Here is a 21,172-nt window from a genome sequence, read left to right on the forward strand (position 1 = left end):
ACTGTAACACCTTATGAGATACTTTCTTACCCTTTGTGTTGTTACCGATCCATCAACTCTCTTTACAAATGGGACAAACTTGCAATGAATCATGCTCTTTCCAAAAGAGATAACAATCATTTTTGCACACATGTATCGACTCATACCCTAGACCAATAGACGTTCGTTTCTTTTTGGCTAGATAATGTGAAAGGGGAACCTTCTTTCCTTCGGGAAATGCTGATTGCAACAACTCAAGGATTTGATCAAATGAACTATCAGTCCATTTATTGTTCACCTTGATATGCATTAACTTTGCTAGAAACTCAAGGGAAGAAAAGGGTCCTCTGCACTTTTTGGCTTTAGCAGTATTTATCATGCACTTTTAGGGCCTGAGATGTTTGAAGAATCTTTTCCATTCTTCGGTTATGAATTGAAAGATAGAAATAAAATGACCACAATTTTAGGTATTCACTTAATCTTGTTAGGTATAGGTGTTTTTCTTCTATTATTCAAGGCTCTTTATTTTGGGGGCGTATATGATACTTGGGCTCCGGGAGGAAGAGATGTAAGAAAAATAACCTGTAAGTCCAAAAATCCAGATCCAACCAGTGATCAAACACACAAACAAGCAGTAATTAGTAAGAATAAGGAGTAGCAGCAAAGAATGATAAACCAATGCACATGTCTATTAGGCCGCAAACATCATGTACACTTGGATACACACACACGGCTAATGTTCGTCTGACACATCTGACAACTATTTATAGGGGGCAACCAACCGCTAACATGTTCACGGCCATAAATAGGTTCACGGCCGTCAACACCCATACAGCCGCAAACACAACCGTACACCCATTACATGACCAAACCCTATCAAGACCTATACAGATTGATGCCTAGCCCAAAAAAAATGTGACCTAACAGTCTCCCCCTTGGTTTGAGATATCATAGATTCAGTCTTTCTCGATCACCAACACATTTGATCTTCCCATAGCACCCAACCACATCTTCTTCTCGATGATCTCCGCTATCATGCTTCTGAACTCCTTGGAAGCAGCCTCCATGATCTCATGATCGCATAAAATTTGATGTGCAACCAAGGTGTGGATGTCCCTTTCACCAAACTAAAGCATGTCCTTCTGATCAATGAGACAAAAGACACCATCTTTGAACTTGATTATAGTAGTAGTTGTGGCTTCATCGAAAACCCAGTACTACATGTTGCGTAGCGAAGCATCACAAAAGTTCTTGATGATGGGAATCTTTGTCATCTTCTTCGTTGGAGGCCACATTACATTCTTGAAGGACTTGTTGGTGATCGGGTCAAACACATCTTTGGCTGTCTTCAAGAAAGATTTGGCGGTCTTCACCCCATCAAATTCTCTCCTCACTTGGTTCTCTAAGAAGAGTTTAAAATCAGTTGCAAGAGGATCATTGGAAGGGTTAGATAATGGAGCTTCAGAAAGCTCAGCGAGGTCAACTTTGGTGAGGGAAGAAAAATCGTTCTTGTCCTTGTAGTATTCTACATTATTATTTTTTGGTTTCACCAGCCAGCAATTGAGTTTATCATGAAAGCCCCACATACGAATCCCTAACCGGTCACCGTATTTGTGTTTGAACCTCTTCCCGTCGAGCTTAGTCACTGTTAGTTGAGGCTGGTCTCCATGAAGATTTTGATCAGAGTTCTTCATGAAGAGCCACCTTCCCCTCTTCTGTGAAGTGACCTGTTTTCCCGCTCTTTTGATTGTAATTTTTGGATTGGCTTGCTCCGGTTCATTTTCAAAACGGTCAATGATTCTAGTGGTTCTGACTGGAGGAGTCTCATCAAACTGATCAGATTGTGATGTATTGGCTGGGGTTGATTGAGAAGTTTGGGTTGCATTTGGATCTTCGACTGTGGTCTTGAACTTGTCATCGAATTCAGCAATGAGCTTATTCTTTAAGTCGTAATATCCAGCCGTCAAGGGTCCAAGGTTGACTTGAAGAGTAGAGATTTGTTTTGACTTTAATATGTTTTCTTCTTCAAGATCGGAAACTCGAACATCAAGGTTTGCAATCAAAACATCTTTTTCAATGATTTTCTGGTTCAGTACCCCAATCTCTGCTCTAAGATCAGCAATCGATGGGTATGCTCCCTTATACTTCCTTCCTCAATAGATATGCCTTTAGCTCGGGAAAAGGAGTCAAAATCTGGTTGCACCAACAACCTGTCAAGCCTTTCATAAATGGCATCATGTGCAAGTATTGGTGGAGAAGAATCCCTAGGAGCTGAAGATCTCCCAACTTCATGAGAAGATCGAATAACAATTGGACCATCTTGGGTTGGTTGAGTAGGTGAAGCAGCTGTTGTGGGTTGTTGAATAGGTGGTGCTTGTTCCCTTAGAAGCACTCCCGGTCTAGGATTAACTTTTGTTCTTTTAATAGGAGGTTGTGAGGCTTATGTTAATATGAGATCACCTTCAGATGGCAAGGATGTTGGAATAGAAACTGGAGGGGGGGGGGCATCCTTGAAGTTGTATCCATAATAATTGAAGGGTTGACCAACTGAGTAGAAGTTGGAGGCATTGTATTGAGAATATCACTAGATCCCTCAGTCTCCGTTGCAGTTTCTGCAACATCATTGACCTTGTCAAAGAAAGCATCAAGGTCGTCAGTGCTTAACCTTACATCCTGACCCTTCTCAAAACCAAAGAGTAGATCATCATTATCATTACCAGTTAGGTCATCACCAATATGCATATCCTCTACATCATCATCTTCATCATCATCATCATCATCATCATTATTATCATCCTCTACGACATTATCCATCAAGCCTATCTCAAAATCACTTTCATCATCTTTTTCTGCATCTTCATCTTCATTTGCATCTACATTTGTCATTGGCACATGCTCTTCTACCACGATTGGAACTGTAGGAACAGGCTCTTCCTCATGTTCGAAAGTAGTGATCACGTCATCTTCATTTCTATATGATCTGAGGAGCTTTCAGTCTTGGATGCACACTATCTTCTACGAATGGCCCAAATTTCACCAATGGGTATTTCCCTTGGAACATGAACTTTCCTTTTCGATTCTACTTCATGAGCCCAAAAGTGTTAGAACCAAGAGACTTCACATCTAGGGTTTCTCCGCTTCTTTCAAGTTCTGGATATTTGTAGTTGAATATCAATTGTAGAAACCTTGGGAACATTAGAAACTTATCCCTCTTCTTTCCTTCCAAATTACCTATCATTTCATTCAGGAAGTACTTTGAGAAGTTGAAGTCGAGACCCGTAGCAAGAGCAGCAATGGCACCCATGTTGAGTAGCGAGATCTCGTTAGCACCAGCTCTCCTTCCTAAGATGCAACTTACGAACACATGATTCGTAGCAAGGAACCTCCAATAAGGTGGCAATAACTTCTTAATTGTAAGAGGAAACAATCCCTCATAGTCCATCTACTCAATGATTTCCTCAGTCTGTTCCATAAAGATCTCTGTTTGAAACACGAACCGATCATTGATCTGTAACACCTCTCGGATGATTTGCTCAGTCACTATGATCTTCTTTCCATTAATAGTCGATTCTATAGAGTCTGCATTGTCTTCTCCTTTGTGCACAACAGCTTTGTTCTAGAATTGCTTTACAAGATCTTGATAAATGATTGGATTCAATGTGAAAGCATGAGCAAGGAAACATTTCTTCAATCCATGAATCACGGACTTGACGTCATTATGAGCAGCTGGCGGATCAACCAAGAAGGCTGCAAGGTTATGGTTGTCAGAAAACTTCAAATCTGCAATTTTTACCTGCACCAACTGAGCCAAGTGAGACAACAAATAATTTAATCAATTACAAGCTAAGTTTTCTCAATAATCAATTAGTTAGGCTTTAATTTTGATTTGAATTGAGTAAAAAATGTGTTTATGTCTAAAGAAGGTTCACGACCGCAAACAGGTTCACGGCCGTGAACGTCTCAACAGTGCCGAAAAAAACTTTTTGCATCAATTGCCCCTCGAAATGCAATTGATTTTGTTTAAGTTTAGCATGAGTGTGATCGCTTTGGAAGTACCTACAAGAATTAGCAAGCAATTTCGGATGAAAAACGTAGAAATGTGATGAATCAAGAATTGAGAGAGAGAGCATCCGGATGAAGGGTTCACGGCCGCAAACGAAAAGTGAGAGTAAAAGGGATTTCAGCCATGAATCCTTCCATTTATACCTGGACCATACCCGGTCCAATACCCATGTGCTGCAAACCCAAGAAGCTTCAAATCCAAGCCTAATACTTCAATATTTTAAAAATAAAACATTCTGAGGACTTAAAAATTAATATTAAAATAAAAAAATCTAGAAAAATTAAACTAAACTAATTTTGTCTAAAATTTTAATTTTTTTTCAATTTTTTAAGGAAAAATAAAATAAAATAAAAATAAAATAAAATAACATGACACAAATTTCTTTTCACCATTTCCAATATTATTTTTATGATTTTGGGATCAAAGTGTTTAGACAGCCTCAATCTTTTTTTCGGTACCTCAACCTTCGTGACTAGATCTGGTCAATCGCCGGTATTGTGGTCCACTTAAACATGAAAATTGTGATTGGTGTGGACATACTACATGTGACAATACATTTGACCCTATGATCCTAAATGATATTCCTAGAAGACCATTTATCTGACGACGACCACGGATATTGTTGTCCACCTAAATTTAGCAGCGAGAGCTACAAACAACCTATTGAATGTTCAATTATAGGTGTACTAGAATGTGTTTCCTGCTTCCTGACATACTCCAGTAATCAAGAACTTCCAGAATACTCCTTACTTTAGATGAGTAGACAATTATTAGGAGGGAAGTCAGATTTAGAATGCATATGTTGTACACCTAGGTCGGATCTTCCAATCACGCAGAGGGATAAACATATGACTAATTGGATAGAGGGATTGAGAAATAGAATGGTGTATATGTTGTGTTCCAGGCCGGATAAGAACTTATCACGCAAAGGAGACAACATATGACTAACAGACAGAAAGAATTTGCATGATAAGAGAATGCATAAAAGTAGAGTTGCATATGTTGCAGTCCAGGTCGGATCTCTCGATCACGGAGAGGAGGCAACATATGACTAACAGAAAGAAAGCAAGAAAATAACTTTCAACAGATCTACTTTATCAAAATTCCCCAATTGTTCTATCAGTACCGGAATTAAGGAAATGCGTCCATAAATCGAGGAAAAGTTACGTCACAGTTCTAGATACAAATAGCTTTAGTGTAGCTTGTAGATTCCAATGTATATCTCATTGCTCAATCTACCCGAGCGTCGTATTGTCAGACGAAACGGAACTATCTAAGTCAATTGCTTGTCAAGTCCTTTTAAATGTCAATCTATACCTAGTTTGGTCCATTTGAATCTTTCGTGCCTACCAGCGCATTGAACACAGAGTCTAGATCAGTTTAACGTTGGTACCTTACACAAATCAAGATTGCCTGTTATCACTGAGTTGATATCACTTCCCAACACATCACCTGCAAAAATGCTAACATGAGACGCTATTTTTGGGTTTTTCATATTTTTTGAAAAAAAATAAAACATAAATAACACTATTTTAGGATTTTTTTTTTATTTTTTTATTTTTTTTGTTTTGTTTTTGTTTATTTCTCCCCCTAAATTTGTGCATGGGAGAGAATGGAAACTAAATGCGCAAATTTAAACTACCTAGAACAAAAATCAGTCCTTAAAATGTAGCATTTTTAGAAAGCCCACTAGCACATCGAATTGAGCTTTGTTAAACGGTTTTGTGAATAGATCCGCAATATTATTATTAGTGTGGATCTGCTCCAACCGAATGAGCGAACGCTCATAAAAATCTCTAATAAAATGAACTTTGATGTCGACGTGCTTGGTTTTAGATTGTTGGACAGGGTTTTTGGCTATTTTGATTGCAGCATCGTTATCGCAGAAGATAGGAGTTTCAAGAAAATTCAAACCGTAGTCCAACAGCTGATGTTGAATCCAAATGACTTGAGAGCAACAGGCAGAAGCAACAACGTATTCCGCCTCCACCGTTGAGGTTAAGATAGTTTGTTGTTTCTTCTACTGCCAAGACACCAGATAGTCGCCTAAAAATTGACATCCTCCAGAAGTTGATTTCCTCTCAAGTTCACAACATCCGTAATTGTTGTCAGCAAATGCATATAAGTCAAAATCAGGATTCTTCGGGTACCAAACACCCAATTTAGGGCTACCTTTGAGATACCTAAAGGTCCTTTTAACAAAAATCAAGTGAGAGAGTTAAGGATTAGCCTGATATCGTGCACACTGACAAACTGCAAACGTGATGTCTGGTCTGCTCGCAGTCAGATACATCAGGGAGCTGGTCATCGAACTGTATTCTGTCTGGTCTACGGGTTCACCTTTGGGATCTGGAGTCAACAGGGGTCGTTTAGCCATCGGCGTCAAGGTAGCCTTGGAATCTTTGAACCCGAACCTCTCAAGCATGTCTTCAACATATTTTCCTTGATGGAGCAGGATTCCGGTTGAATCTTGACGGACCTGCAAACCCAAAAACATGGTCATTTCCCTAAGTAGCTCATCTTGAATCTCTTCTTCATAATGGTCTCAAACTTGGTGCACAACTTTTGACTCGTTGAACCGAAAATGATATCATCGACACAGATCTGAACAAGAATTATGTCTCCATCCACATGCTTGATAAAGAGCGTCCGATCAATCGTGCCTCTAGTATAACCATGTTCGAGCAAATGATCTGTTAGGGTAGCATACCAGGCTCGTGGAGCCTAATGTAACCCATACAGAGCCTTGTCCAATTTGTAAAAATGATTTGGAAACTTTGAGTTGACGAAACTAGGAGGTTGATCAACGTAAATTTCGTCTTTCACGGCTCCATACAGAAAGGCAGTCTTGACGTCCATCTGATACACAGTTAACCCCATGTAGGATGCATACGTCATGAAGATACGAATAGCTTCAAGAAGCGCTACGTGAGCATACACCTCAGTGTATTCAAGTCCTTCAATTTGTCGAAACCCACGAACAACCACCCATGCTTTGTTTTGCACAATGACCCCACAATCATCCTGCTTGTTACGAAACACCCATCGCGTGTCCAAATACTTTTTCCATTTAGGCAGCTCAACCAATTTCCAAACCCCCAATTTATCAAATTGATTTAGTTCTTCATGCATTGCGTCAACCCAACTAGGCCCATTCAGTGTCATTTCGACATTCTTTTGCTCGATCTGAGAGATAAAGCAAGAGTAGAGACATGTGTTAACATCTCCACTCTGACTCCGCGTTTTGACTCTGTCACCTAGTTCGCTAATGATGTTTTCGATCAGATTATAGCGTTGTAGTCACGAGTGGAGTTCATAGCTGATGGCATTGAGTGTGACAGGAAGGTTGTTGATATTGATTAATCCATCATTTTCTGAATCATCCTCCTCAGATGGTCTGGAATTGTGAGAGGAACTGGCCACGTACTCATTTGCAATTGGCTCGAGAAAGAGAAGCTCCATGAAAGTTTGAGTTGCAGCGGAAGTATCTCTGGTTATGAAGTCTCTTTTAGCTAGGGTGAGTGGAGTGGCTTCAGCATCAAGATTGATTCTTTGACTTGGGGAATTTGAAGGAGAACTTGGAACAACTTGCTTCACCAAAGGAGATGTAGAAGACACCAATGATGGACTGTAGACAACCTCTTCCTCTTCATCTTCAAGAACAACCTTCAAGCCCGAGCAAGTGCCTGATACATCATCTAAAAACACTCTGAACGATTTGAATAAAGAAGCGTAATCAAACAACCAGTCAGGACCAACTCGGGCGTCTGTCTCATTCTCTTCTATCCACCACACATGAAAAGACTCCACAATTTTCATGGTAGTCTTATTCTATACTCGATAAGCAGTTCGTGCGGCATATCCCACAAAGTAACATCCATCAGCTTTTGAGTTGAATTTGGGGTTGGACTCTAAGTGAAGGAGGGTGCAAGGACATCTAAAGCTACGGAAGTGAGAAACTGATGGCTTGTGATTGTATAGAATTTCATATGGGGTCTTCTTCTAAGCTTTGTTGATCAGGACACGATTGTTAATGTAGCTGGCAGTGTTGATCGCGTCTGCCCAAAAGAAGACCGTAAGTTTAGAATCACAGAGCATCGTTCTTTCGGCGTCGATTAAAGTACGATTGCACCGTTCAACAACACCATTTGTTGCGGTGTGCGAACAATACTGTACTGACGCAGAATACCCTTTTCGACACAAAAATGATCTAGAATAGCGTTTTTGAATTCCGTGCCATTATCTGTTCTGGGCGCCTTCACTTTCTCATTTGTTTGATTCTCAATCATTACGATGAACTTCATGATCAGATCAGTTATCCCGCTTTTGTTAGACAGAAAGAAAACCCAAGTGAACCTCGAGTAGTCATCTATCATAACCAAGCAATTGTTGATGCTATGAACGTTGACCAGACCAAATAAATCTATGTGCAAGAATTGGAGAACCTTGTTGATTGTGTTAACTGCCTTTGGAAGATGCGACTTGCGATGATGTTTGCCTTGTGCACACACCACACATTTTTCAAAAGTAATGAATTCTTTGACTGGAAGGCCATGGGCGATCTCATTTTTGGCAAGATGATTGAGGTTCTTGGCGTTAACATGGTCGAGAAGACGATGCCAAAGCATGACATTGTGTTCGGAGAGTTTAGAAAAGAGACAAGTGATTTGCTCTAGGATATCATGATTCATGTCTATGATGTAATCATTTCCATCCCTCCTTTACTTCATCAAGATCCAATATTCAGGGATTATAATACCAATCTTCAATATCAGGCACTCTTTGTTTGTGAAGTGTGTTGAATAGCCTTTGTCGCATATCTAAGAGACACTCAATAAGTTATGCTTCAACTCGGGAGCGTAATCTTCCCGCCTTCTCCTCCCGCGAAGGAAACATAACCCCCATTGAAATTTTGAATGTTATGAAGTTGGGATATGTCTCCTGCCATGTGCCTGGAACAACCACTGTCGACATACCAAGGTCTGACGACATTCCTCCGTAGCTGTTCCTGCACGATGCACGAGATTAGTTAGATTTTGGAACCCATGTCATAAAACACTGGGTTTTCCCTTTTTAGCAACAACAATTTCTTTTTCACTTTTTGATTTTGATTTATCACCAGATGCACAAGCAGAAGATTGAGATGATTGGAAATTTAAATTCTTGGGCACCCATTAATATTTAGGTTTAGAAACATTTACAGGTGATTTTGAAACAGTTTTCTTTTGTTTTGAACGTTTGGGTTTCTGTCTAATATTAGCCGAAGACCAGCACGAAGACTTTGACGAACCCGACCATGGCTTAGCCATGTTCGGCTTCGTAAAAGTACCTGTTGTATTTTCATGAAAAACCTATTAATCCTTTTTAAGCTTAGCCTGTTTTCTGTCATTAGTTACATTCCAATCATCATTACGAGAACGAGATCTCGAGAAATTTCTCACGAGAGATCTTCCTCGCGACACGCGCTCTCTTCTATATGCATGAAAAGGAACAAATGTCTGATTTGGACAATTGCGTGCGATGTGTCCAACACTTCCACAGTTAAAACATGTCTGCTTTTTAGCATAAGAACTGGTACCGCTCTTCTCTGGTCTATTATTCTTATTTACTCCCTTACTCTTTCCACACGTGCATGTGCAAGACTCAATTGGTGTGACAGGTGTGGGTGGAGTGGATGTGCTTGTGACAGAAACATCAGATTTAGCAAATACATCACCACACTTAACAAAAACAACTGGATCAACAGACTTTGACACAGAGTCATCACAAATCAAAACATCAGTTTTAGAAACAAAAGTAGCATTGTTTGAAATAGAAATATCAGACACACTATTATTATCAGACACACTCTTCTCTGCTGCATGCTTTTCCTGACTTAAAGATGAATCTGCATAGGAAGTAGAAACATTAGTATCCTTTTCCTTAGCAATACTCTCTGTCACGGGTACAACAGGTTTGCCATATACAAGAAATTCTTCTATGTCCATCTCTTCTTGGGTCAAAGGGATAGTAGTGTAATTGTGATTGAAAGGAGGAGGGACACACTCATACCCTAGACCTACTTGTTTCTTTTCTTTCCATCTCATTTGTTTCTCTATCATAGTCTCAAATCTTTCACTGGACACATCAAACTTTTTAAAGTTAAAATCTGCATTTTCAAAACGCTTTTTTAATGTGTCAAGTTTTTCAGTTACCATGGCAAGCTGTTTCTTGATGAAATTGTAGTTCTCACACTTGTTGCTAAATTCTTCTTGTAATTTTCTAAAGTCCTTAGTCTTAGCCTCTAATTGTTCTTTTAATGGTTTATGGCCTTTCCTAAGGTTATACCCCTCGTATTTCAGGTCCTCGTTCTCTCTACACAGTAATTGTATCCGTTCACGCAAAAATTTAATAGTATCAATACAAGTTTGAGAACAAGAATTTTTACTAACCTCTTTCTTTTCAGGTTCAGCGGTAGTAGACACCATGAAAGCAAACTGTAATTCCATCATCTCTGCTTTTGGACCCTCTTCAACTTTCTCTTCTGGGATGTCACTGATTTGGGCTAAGTGAACATTTTCAGGTCCATAAATGTTTAGAGCCTGAATTTGATCCTCCCAGTCAAATGACTGAGCTACCACAACTAGATTCACAGTTTCGTTGTTGGTAGCAGCTCCCCTGTTGCTTCCCAGCGGCACCATCGTCCTTTCATTATTCACTCTTCGATCAGGTTTAGGACAGTCAGGAACAAAGTGACCAGGCTCCTGACAGTTAAAGCATCATAGCTTTCCTTTGTTGAATCTTACTTTCTTCTTAGCATTCATTCCCTAGTTATTCTTCCCTGTTTTCTTTGCAAATTGTTTGGCCCTGAAAATAGCCATCGCGATCTACCAAGTGATGTCCATCTCCTCCACATCTTCTGTGTGAATTTGATCTAAATCACCGAAAGAAATATGTGGTGGCAATTCACCAGCCACAAAGGCATTGTAACAGTTTACCAACCTAGAAGCTAGAGCCAAGTTCTCTTCAACTTCCTTGGGAGCAAAGATAGCAGCAAGGGCTTTTGAGGAGGAGGATGCATATGGATAGGTCACTGATGGAGGAACAACCTGGGATGGTGTTTGTGGAACAACAAAGTCTTGATTTTGTGGAGCAGGTGTGGTAAAGGATGAAAAAGAATTGTTAGAGGAGATCCCAAGGTTTGCAGTAGAATAAGAATTCAGATGGTTGATTTCTCTTTGTTTGTCATCAAGATCACATGCTTTGATAATTGCCATCGTTTCCGCAAGACTGAGTCTGTTGAGATCTTTTGGGAGAGAGTTAAGCGGCTTCTTGTTGATTTCTGATCTTGGCACTGAGATACCGACTAAACTCATCTCAGTGGTGAGTGTGATAAAACGTTCTAGTTGAGCTTCCAAAGTTTCTCCAAGAATGTGATTGAACATATTGAACTTCCGTCGCACCATGCCCTGACGGCTTTGCTTCATATCCTCATTTCCTTCATACACTTCGATTAAAACTTCCCATAAAGTTTTTGCTGAGTCATATTCACGGAAATGTTGAGCAATCTTCGGAGATAATGCCATTGTAAGTGTAGCCAAAGCCTTTTACTGTTCCTCGATTTTCTCAAAGTCTTTATCAGTGTAGTTTGCAAAGTCTTTGTCAATAATGGCTCCCTTCTCTAGAGTGGTAGTGATTCTGACAGGACCCTTCAGAATACTGTGCCAAATCTTTAAGTCTTTCATCTTGATGTACTTTTCCATTCGTTATTTCCATTTTGGGAATCCTTCTGCCGGAAAAAGACGTGGGATCCTAGTGGTAGTTCCCATAATCAAGTCCAATTCTTGATGAGCTATTAAACTTTGTGATTCCATAATTTTTTTGTTTTTTATTTTTTTAAATTTTCTGTGATTTTCTTAATTGAATGAAAATAAAAGTTTGTAAGGAAAAGGAAACCGAAAACAATGAGATTCTATAACCAATAGAGGTTCACGGCCGTACACATGAGATGATTCACGGTCAATTGACGGTTAATGAAAGGTTCACGGTCAACTGAGTTGAACACGGCCAAATGAGAGGTTAACGGTGAACGAAGGGTTCACGATCAAATAGAGTTCACGGTCAATTTAGATGAGTGGTTCATAGTCGTACATAGTGTTCACGGTCGTAAACAATTCAACAGATGAAACCGTAAACACCCAAATTATGATGAAAACATATGATTTTGAGCTGATTTCGATTCCTTTGGCCTTGAACTTCACGATCTAATGAAGAAACCCAACAATCACTTGAACAAGCACAAAAATGAAGAAGATCTCCAACCGTACACACCACTTGAAGAAGTTTGACACTAGATTGGCTCTGATACCAATTGTATGTCCACAAATCCAGATCCAACCAGTGATCAAACACACAAACATGTTGTAATCATTAAGAATAAGAAGGAGTAGAAGTAAAGAATGATTTGACAATGCACACGTCTATTAGGCCGCAAACGTCAGGTACACTTGGATACACACACATAGAACTACTGTTCATTTGACACATCTGATAACTATTTATAGGGTGCAACCAACCGTAAACATGTTCACGGTCGTAAATAGGTTTACGGCCGTGAACAACCATACATCCGCAAACACAACCATACACCCATTACATGACCAAACCCTATCAAGACCTATATAGATTGATGCCTAGCCCAAACCAAAAAATGTGACCTAACATAACCAACTTGACGCTTAGCCCAAGTATCATATTTGGTTATTTACTAAAAAAAGGATTTCTTTCAAATCTAATAAAAATAGGAATTCTTTATTATATAAAATAGATATATTATCACTTGGTTAATTTTAAAGGAAGCCTGGATACTTCAAAGTAGTAGTCCAATTAAGCCAACCATAAATTCTTCTAATTGATAATAGTAATTTGAATCCCCCCCCCCCCCCCCCAAATGGATCTAATTGCACTTCACGCTCCAAATTTTTTATGATTCAATTAATCTTTCGTGGGCGAAACAGAGGATATCTCGATTGGTGAGAAAACGGGGAAATCCCACCCAATATATATGACAAGTCGCACTATATGTGAACCCAAGATGCATCTTCCTCTCCAGGACTTCGAAAAGGTACTTTTGGAACACCAATAGGCATTAAATGAAAGAAAAAAGAACTCAGTACTAGATTTTATTTTGATGTGGAAACGTAACAAAGCCTTTATTATCTTTATAATATTGTACTTTATCCTTATCATATTTTATTCATAAATGAGAAAATTTTCTAAAGAAAGTCAGAAAATATAAGGGAAAATTATTATGAATAATGTCCTTTAATGATGAACACGTATGGGCACATTCGCTCATATAAAATGGCATTAACCTCACATCTCGAATAAATTCAAGGACATATTCGAAGAAATTCTGACCACTGGTCGGAATGGTTTGTGGGTTCCGAACGGCTAGAGTGGCTGAAGCTAATAAGATAACAATTACAACCCAAGAAGTAATAAGTACTTAGTTGTGGACTTGGAAACACTCGATTTTCAAAATAAAAATGTTGGCCTACTTCCATACTGGATATATCGTATAACCCATTTAGTGTGTTGATGGAACATGATAGAACATTCATATTGCCCTCTGACAAAAATAGAAATACGATTTAGTTTCCACTTCTTCTAACAACTGAGGAAAATCATCATCCACACCGCTACCCCTTTTATTCGAGGTTCCTTCATCGAGGTTGGTATCATTTTCTCTCGACTCCCACATCACATCGTCAATTAAAACAGTCATTTCGTTACTTGGTAAGACGACTGTAGGAATTAAAGATTCACCATGATAGATCCACGTTATGTACGACTTACAGAAACGATTTATAAATATATGGCGTTCCGCTACAGTCGGGTACTTGAAGTAACGGTTATCACATTTTTGACACGCACATCTGGTTTTACCTTTACTATCAAGGTGTGACTAGAACTTCCCAATAAAAGCTTTGAGTCCTGCTTGGAACTCGGGATAGTTTCTATGTGGATTACTAGTCCAACTTTTATCAATAGACATGATATTGTTGAAACATAATTTTGGGTTTAGAGTTTAGTCAATAAAATTCGCATTGTTTTTTTTTTTTTTTCTTTTTTTTTTACAAAAATTAACATCTTACATTATTTGTGACATTGTACTTTTATAGCATCTTACTGTTATACGCTTTTATATTTTTTATAATATTTTTTTTTCAGTTATAGAATTATATATATTAAACAATTGTATTATGCTGTTGTTTTCTAATGTAGTGGTTCATTTTATGTTTTCGAAAACATGCATCTTACTATTGTACACACACACACACACACACACACACACATATATATATATATATATATATATATATATATATATTATTTTTTGTTTTTTTTTTTCAATTATAGCATTGTACAATTATATATATTAAATATATATACCATAAAGTAGAGTTATTATGTTGTTCTTTTTTACCGTTGAGATTAAAAATATATATATATTTTATTTATAACATTGTATACACATGTTGCAAGTAAAAAATTTAAAAACTAAAAAAGACATGAAAATGTAATAATTTCTAACTTTTGTTTTAAAAATACACATGTGACTCACAAAAGTAGATACTACAATTAAAAAAAATTATTTATGAGTTTTTTTTAAAATTAATTTTAATTACAATTACTTGTAAATTATATAGGAACAAGTTGTCAGTATTAAATAAAAAGGTCAAAGATCCAATGAATCATTTTTTTCCAAACGTTTGTTTTATATATAGTAGATGTACGAACATACACATGATTATTGAAAAAAAATTATTTGTTTCTTATAATATGTTAAGCCATTAGTTTTTATTGAATAAAAAATCAAATAAAAAAATAAATAATTTGAGATATCCATAAAAAAAAGCATTTCTTACTATTGCATATTTTTATATTTTTTTATTTATAACAATTTTTTTCCAATTATATCATTGTACTTTAAACAATTATATTATGTTGTTGTTTTTTATTGTAGTGGTTTATTTTATGTTTTCGAAGACATGCATCTTACTAATGTACATTTTATATATTTTTTATTTACAACATTTTTTTTTGTTTTTAATTTTCAATTATAGTATTGTACTTTAATCATATATATATATATATATATATATATATATATATATATATATATATATATATATATATATATATACACACACACACACACACACACCATAAAAATAGAGTTATTATGTTGTTCTTTTTTACCGTCGATATTAGAAAAATATATAGTTTTGATTTATAGCATTGTATAAATATGTTGTAAATAAAAATTTTAAAAACTAAAAAAGACATCAAAATGTAACAATTTCTAAGTTTTGTTTTAAAAACACACATGTGACTCAAAAAAGTAGATATTACAATTGAAAAAAATTAAAATTAAAATATTTTATTTATGCGTTTTTTAATTAATTTTAATTACAATTACTTACAATTTATATAGGCAAAAGTTATAAGTATTAAATAAAAAGGTCAAAGATCCAACGATTTTTTCCACACGTTTATAATAAATATTTATATTAAATAAATCAAAACTAATAATTTGGTATATGTTTAGCGATTAGCTTTTTTCCATCATATCTATATTTTTTCAATTATAACATCGTAGTTTAAAAAGTTTTATAACATTTTTTTTTTGTTTTTTTCAATTATAGCATCCTACATATAACAAAACCACGTACTTTCACATAATACATAAGAGCATCAAATACACATACATATACCATATATACACCAAATACACATACATATATAATAACATCCTACTTATAACAAATACACATACATATATAATAACATCCTACTTATAACAAATACACATATACTTTCACATATATAAATAATAACATCATACTTATACCAAATACAAAAATTTCACATTCATGTATCACATATACACCAAATACACAGAATTCATATACATACATAATAACATCCTACTTATACCAAATACATATATACCTTCATATATATTGATAATAACATCTTACTTATACCAAATACACATATTTCACATTTATATACCACATAGACACCAAACAGACTTTCATTGACATATATACACCAAATTTACATAGATTCACATACATATATCAAATCTATGCCAATTTTCATATAATTTATATAACTACACATATTTTGCAATTAAACCCAAATTTCACAATAAATAAATGTAAATAGAACCTTTGGTGGCGGAAATTACTCAATGTCATCGGAAAAATTGGTCCTTACCGGAAAATACTCTCGCTCGCCGGTAGTCACAGTAAACCCATGACGGTGACTAAGACAAAATAACCAAAAAAACTGAAATTGAAAGTATTTTGCAATTAATCATTAAATGGAGCTAGAAATCGATGTTATAAGAGAAAGACAAAGATAAATCAAAAGTCGAACTTACCTTTTACCCAAGATGCACTGTTTTTGTTCGAGTTGAACCCGTTTTCGCCGGAATAACTGAAGCCTTAAACCCATTTGATCGGTAATGTCACAATGCTGGGGAGACTCTTTGTCGGAATCGATGATAACACACAAAAAATGGGGGAAGAACAAGAAAGCAAGATGAACACAGGAAGTAAAAGTGAAGTCTACGTTGTTTTTTTTTTTTCTTTTTATCTGCATAGGCCTTTAGCGGCAACACTTTTAACGGCGAAAGTTAAGGCTTTATCGGCGACAGCTTGGCGACTATCTGGTGGGAAGGGTATCACATCTTTTTTTATTCCACAGTTAGCGGCGACAATTTTGACCTTTAGCGGCGACAAATTGTCACCGGTATTGGTTTTGTGCGAAAAGAGGCTCCAACCGTTGGATTAGATATTCGATCGGACGGCTGAGGTCTACCAGAAGGGGATAATGCGGATTTAGGCAACAAGGCTTTAATGGCGACACATTAATGGCGACAAAGTGTTGTGTCACTACTAATTCTGTCGCCGCTTAAGCCTTGATTTCTTGTAGTGTTAGGTTTAACCTGTAAGTATTCATATATTCATTGCTGAATAATGACAAAAAGCTGTGGATACAAAATTTATTGCAGAATAATAACATAAATGTAGTGTTTTTACGTTTTTACACTATTTACAGTTTTTATTTGAACTATCCTCTCTCTCTCTCTCTCTCTCTCTCTCTCTCTCTCTATATATATATATATATATATATATATATATATATATATATATATATATATATATAGGATACAACCACAAGCAATGTTGCCGACTAAAACACAGAGATTACATATAAAAGACCATTTAAACCAACTTCACCTTTCTTAAGAAACAAACAACGTCAGTGCAAAATTAACAAGGTTTGATCCATTTTTTTTTTCTTGTGTTGATCGTCTCTTCTAACTGGTTATATATACATGTAGCCATGCATTGTTCGTTGATGAATTAATATGTGTTTTGGTGGTTGTGCTTTTCATGCAGATAATGATGGGAAGATCATCTAGCAGCGACGAAAACGGGCTCAAGAAGGGTCCATGGACTCCAGAAGAAGATCAGAAGCTTGTCGACTACATTGAACGTAATGGACATGGGAGTTGGAGAGCGCTGCCTTCACTCGCAGGTCTGAATAGGTGCGGCAAGAGTTGTCGTTTGAGGTGGACTAATTATCTGCGTCCTGATATCAAGCGAGGCAATTTTACCGAAGACGAAGAGAAGCTCATCATACACCTCCATTCTCATCTGGGAAACAAGTAATTTTTCGTGTACCTACTTATCTTATTGGGTAGAAAGTCAGGTCTCTAAATTACAGAATTAGTTTTTTATTCATAAAGTTTTTCGCTTTAGTGTTCCGAAAAGCTATCGTGATCAATAGCAGTTTATAAGGTTCCTGTATGCAGGTGGTCATCAATAGCAACGCATCTTCCAGGAAGAACTGATAACGAGATCAAGAATTACTGGAACACCCATCTGAAGAAAAAACTGCTCCAAATGGGAATCGATCCAGTCACACACCAGCCAAGAACCGATCATCTCGATATCCTTGCAAATCTGCCACAACTTCTAGCCATTGCTGCCAACAACTTAGGTGCTACAAATCTCTTCAATCCCTCCTTCGATATGAATCTGAATGCCTTAATGTCGCAATCTGATGCCACCCAAATCGCGAAATTTCAGTTGCTTCAAAACATACTCCAAGTCTTGAGCACCAACAGCACTCCTACTAATACTTCCTCAATACCACAAAACCTCGACCCTTTTTACGCTGTTCAGCTATCAGAATACCTTAGGTTAAACCCTCAACATCTGCAAAACCTTCAAGATTTAGCCATGAATATAGCTCCATCATCAGCTCCAAATTTACATCCATTTGGGACCCATGATTTCATTTCACCTAGTTATCCAAACCTACACTTGGACCATGAGCAGGGTTCAAAAGTATTTAGCGGACAGGATTGTCGAACAAATGGAAATATTACTCTCGGGAAAGAAGAGTATGTTGATTTTGAATCTATTCCACCGCTAGTGCCAGCCTCACCTGATCATCTCAGTCACAGTAATGGTGGCAACGGGCAGAGTCCGGGAGGTGATGTGAATACTGATCAATTAGGAAGCGTTAGCATTCTGAAACAAAGTGATCATCTTTCCTCGTCTAATCCGACATCTACTTCAACTACTTTAGATCCTAATTGGCAAGAGTTTATGGATGATGAAGCGAGTGGTTGTTATTGGAAAGAGATCATCGAGTAAGCATGGTTTTAGACTTTTAGTGTACTTCCCTTTACATAACAAACAATACACAAACATACGCACACGTACACCTACACATACATGAACATATGAATACATGTACATATATATGTATACCGATACATTTTTTGTATTTAGTTTACTTTTAAATTGTTTAGAACATCAGTTGATTCCGTCGATCATTTCCTGTACCAAAATTATGTAGTATTTGAGATTGATCTATGATCTATTTCCAATTTACTTATAAACCCTTCAAAACACCAAAAAGAAATTTTAGTTATTCTATTTTTCAAACTTGTATAGATTTTTAAAAGTACCTTTATAAAAACATGTCTCAAAACTGACGTTATTTAAAAAATGTGTACAGGGTATTTTAATTAATTAATTTTATATTTGTGTTTTATTAACAAGATTCTATCTTTCCGTTTAAAATTAAAAAGTATTCTTGGAAACCGTAACTCATGGAAACCGAAGGACATTGTTGCACAAGTTATTTTTTATGTTATGTTTTCGCTTGTGTACGTCGTCTTATACAATTAATATCTATGCAGGCGGGGGTCTTCTCCACCATGGTCGTAAAGAGGACTGCTTTGTATCATACAGAGACAAGAAATCTAGGAACATTTTGTGAAAAAATTAATAATAGAAGTGTTTGGTTTGATGGGTTGTTTTCTTGATGTAAAGTTATACCATATTAACGTTGTCAATGTACATAAGACACGACCATACATTTATACAGAAATATTCATTAATTATCATAGTGTTTGTCTTTCATCGTCTTTTTTTTCTTCTTGTATCTTTTCATCAAATGATTTCTTTAAGATATGACTGGGGTAAACGATGTAAATAAAAAGTAGACCTGAAGTTCCTTTTTCTCTTTCTTTTTATTTTTCTACGAGCACTCTCTTCGTAACACAAGTGTAAGGGATTAAACATAAAATGTTTTTTTTTTTTATATATGAAACTGAGAAACTAACACTTGGTAAAATTCAGATAAATTGGATATCTAGACAATTAAGTCGAAGAGTAGAGATGAAGTTACAAGTAAAAGCGACATGAGAGTAGGAGCAAGTAGAATCAAAGAGGGGAAGGTGTTGACTTGGATACGAAACAACCACAATGTCAAACATAAATGTCATTCATGAAACCTAAGACAAGACTAAGTAGTTAGGTAATTTCATTGAACTTTGTTTTCACTTGTCCATTGTAAATTCTCATTATTTCAATGAACTATTTGTATCATAGGTTTCTTTTCTTAACTGTCTCACTTCTAAAACAAGTTAATTAGACTATCACAAGAATCCGTGTTCCTAAAATATACCTAGGACAGTGATAATTCACTCCATGGCCGATATCCATAAGACTATCTCCCATGTGGTTAGTCTAGTTTCAAGGCACGCTAATAACTAATTTATTACTTAGAAATTGTTGAGTTGAGTGTAAAAGAAACCTTTTGAAATATGCCTATAAGGTTAAAGATATAGAAAACGAGATACACGTTCAAGGGACCAGGTAACATAATGAAATGGCGAAACAACAAAGAAACTAAGACTTTCAAATTTGACATTTTTTTATAAAAAATAGTCATGAGGGGAAATGCGCCGATTCATCGTTTGTCCATTCCTAGTCAAAAGAGTGTTATATCACTACAAGAAAGATAGCCATTACCGACGACACCAATAGCAGCGACAGCACCTTTAGCGGCGACTTTTCGATTTGTCGCCGCTAAAGGTGCTGTCGCCGCTATTGGTGTCGCCGGTAATGTCTGCTTACCCGAATCCGTGTTTTCACGTTTTGATAAACGTCAACCATTCGATCATTTTTCTAATCCAATGGCTGGGAAACTTGTGGGAGGCACAAAACCAATACCGGCGACAAAATGTCGCCACTAAAGACTTAAAATTGTCGCCGCTAAAGGTCGAAAAAAAGTACGACTTCTTTTCCCTCTTCGTATGTCGCCGCTAAAGATTCTTGTCGTCGGCATTGATTCATTTGTCGCCGCTAAAGGTCGACGCAGATTACACCCAATCACTTCCTCTTTATGCTTCAATCTGCTCTAATTTTGTTCCATTTTCTCGAGCAGTTTCTCCGCATTTTGTCCGACAATTCTCCTTTCCTCTGACGATTGTCCCTCATTTAAGCCTATAGTAGAAGAGATACTATCGGCCACCAGAAACTTCCCTTCTCCGGCCACTGCTGCTGTTGCTACTGTCGATTTCCTTCTCCAAGGTTCGTGTTTCCTTCTTCATCTCTTCCTTTTTTCTATTTTAATGTCGATTTCCATAAGTATTTGTGATTAATTGCAATTTTTTTCAAAAAGTTTTTTCCTCTCTAGCCACCTCCACTACTGTCGATTGTTGTTGTCACCTGCATCAACTACCACCACCATTACACCAACTATTGATTT

At 36.7% G+C, this 21,172-nt stretch overlaps 1 protein-coding gene across 1 annotated transcript; it reads left to right on the forward strand.

The window, feature by feature from the left end:
• Window positions 1–17,300: 17,300 nt before the first annotated feature.
• LOC145102742 (transcription factor MYB53-like) lies at window positions 17,301–19,517 on the forward strand. Its single transcript, XM_079040212.1, has 4 exons — window positions 17,301–17,378; window positions 17,500–17,768; window positions 17,916–18,761; window positions 19,317–19,517. The coding sequence occupies exons 2-4, from the start codon at window positions 17,503–17,505 to the stop codon at window positions 19,342–19,344; spliced, it is 1,140 nt and encodes a 379-aa protein (XP_078896338.1). The 5' UTR covers window positions 17,301–17,378; window positions 17,500–17,502; the 3' UTR covers window positions 19,345–19,517.
• The last annotated feature ends 1,655 nt before the right edge of the window (window positions 19,518–21,172 follow it).

This window comes from Lactuca serriola, chromosome 1, assembly GCF_051521515.1.
Source record: "Lactuca serriola cultivar US96UC23 chromosome 1, Lser_US96UC23_V15, whole genome shotgun sequence".
NCBI lineage: Eukaryota > Viridiplantae > Streptophyta > Magnoliopsida > Asterales > Asteraceae > Lactuca > Lactuca serriola.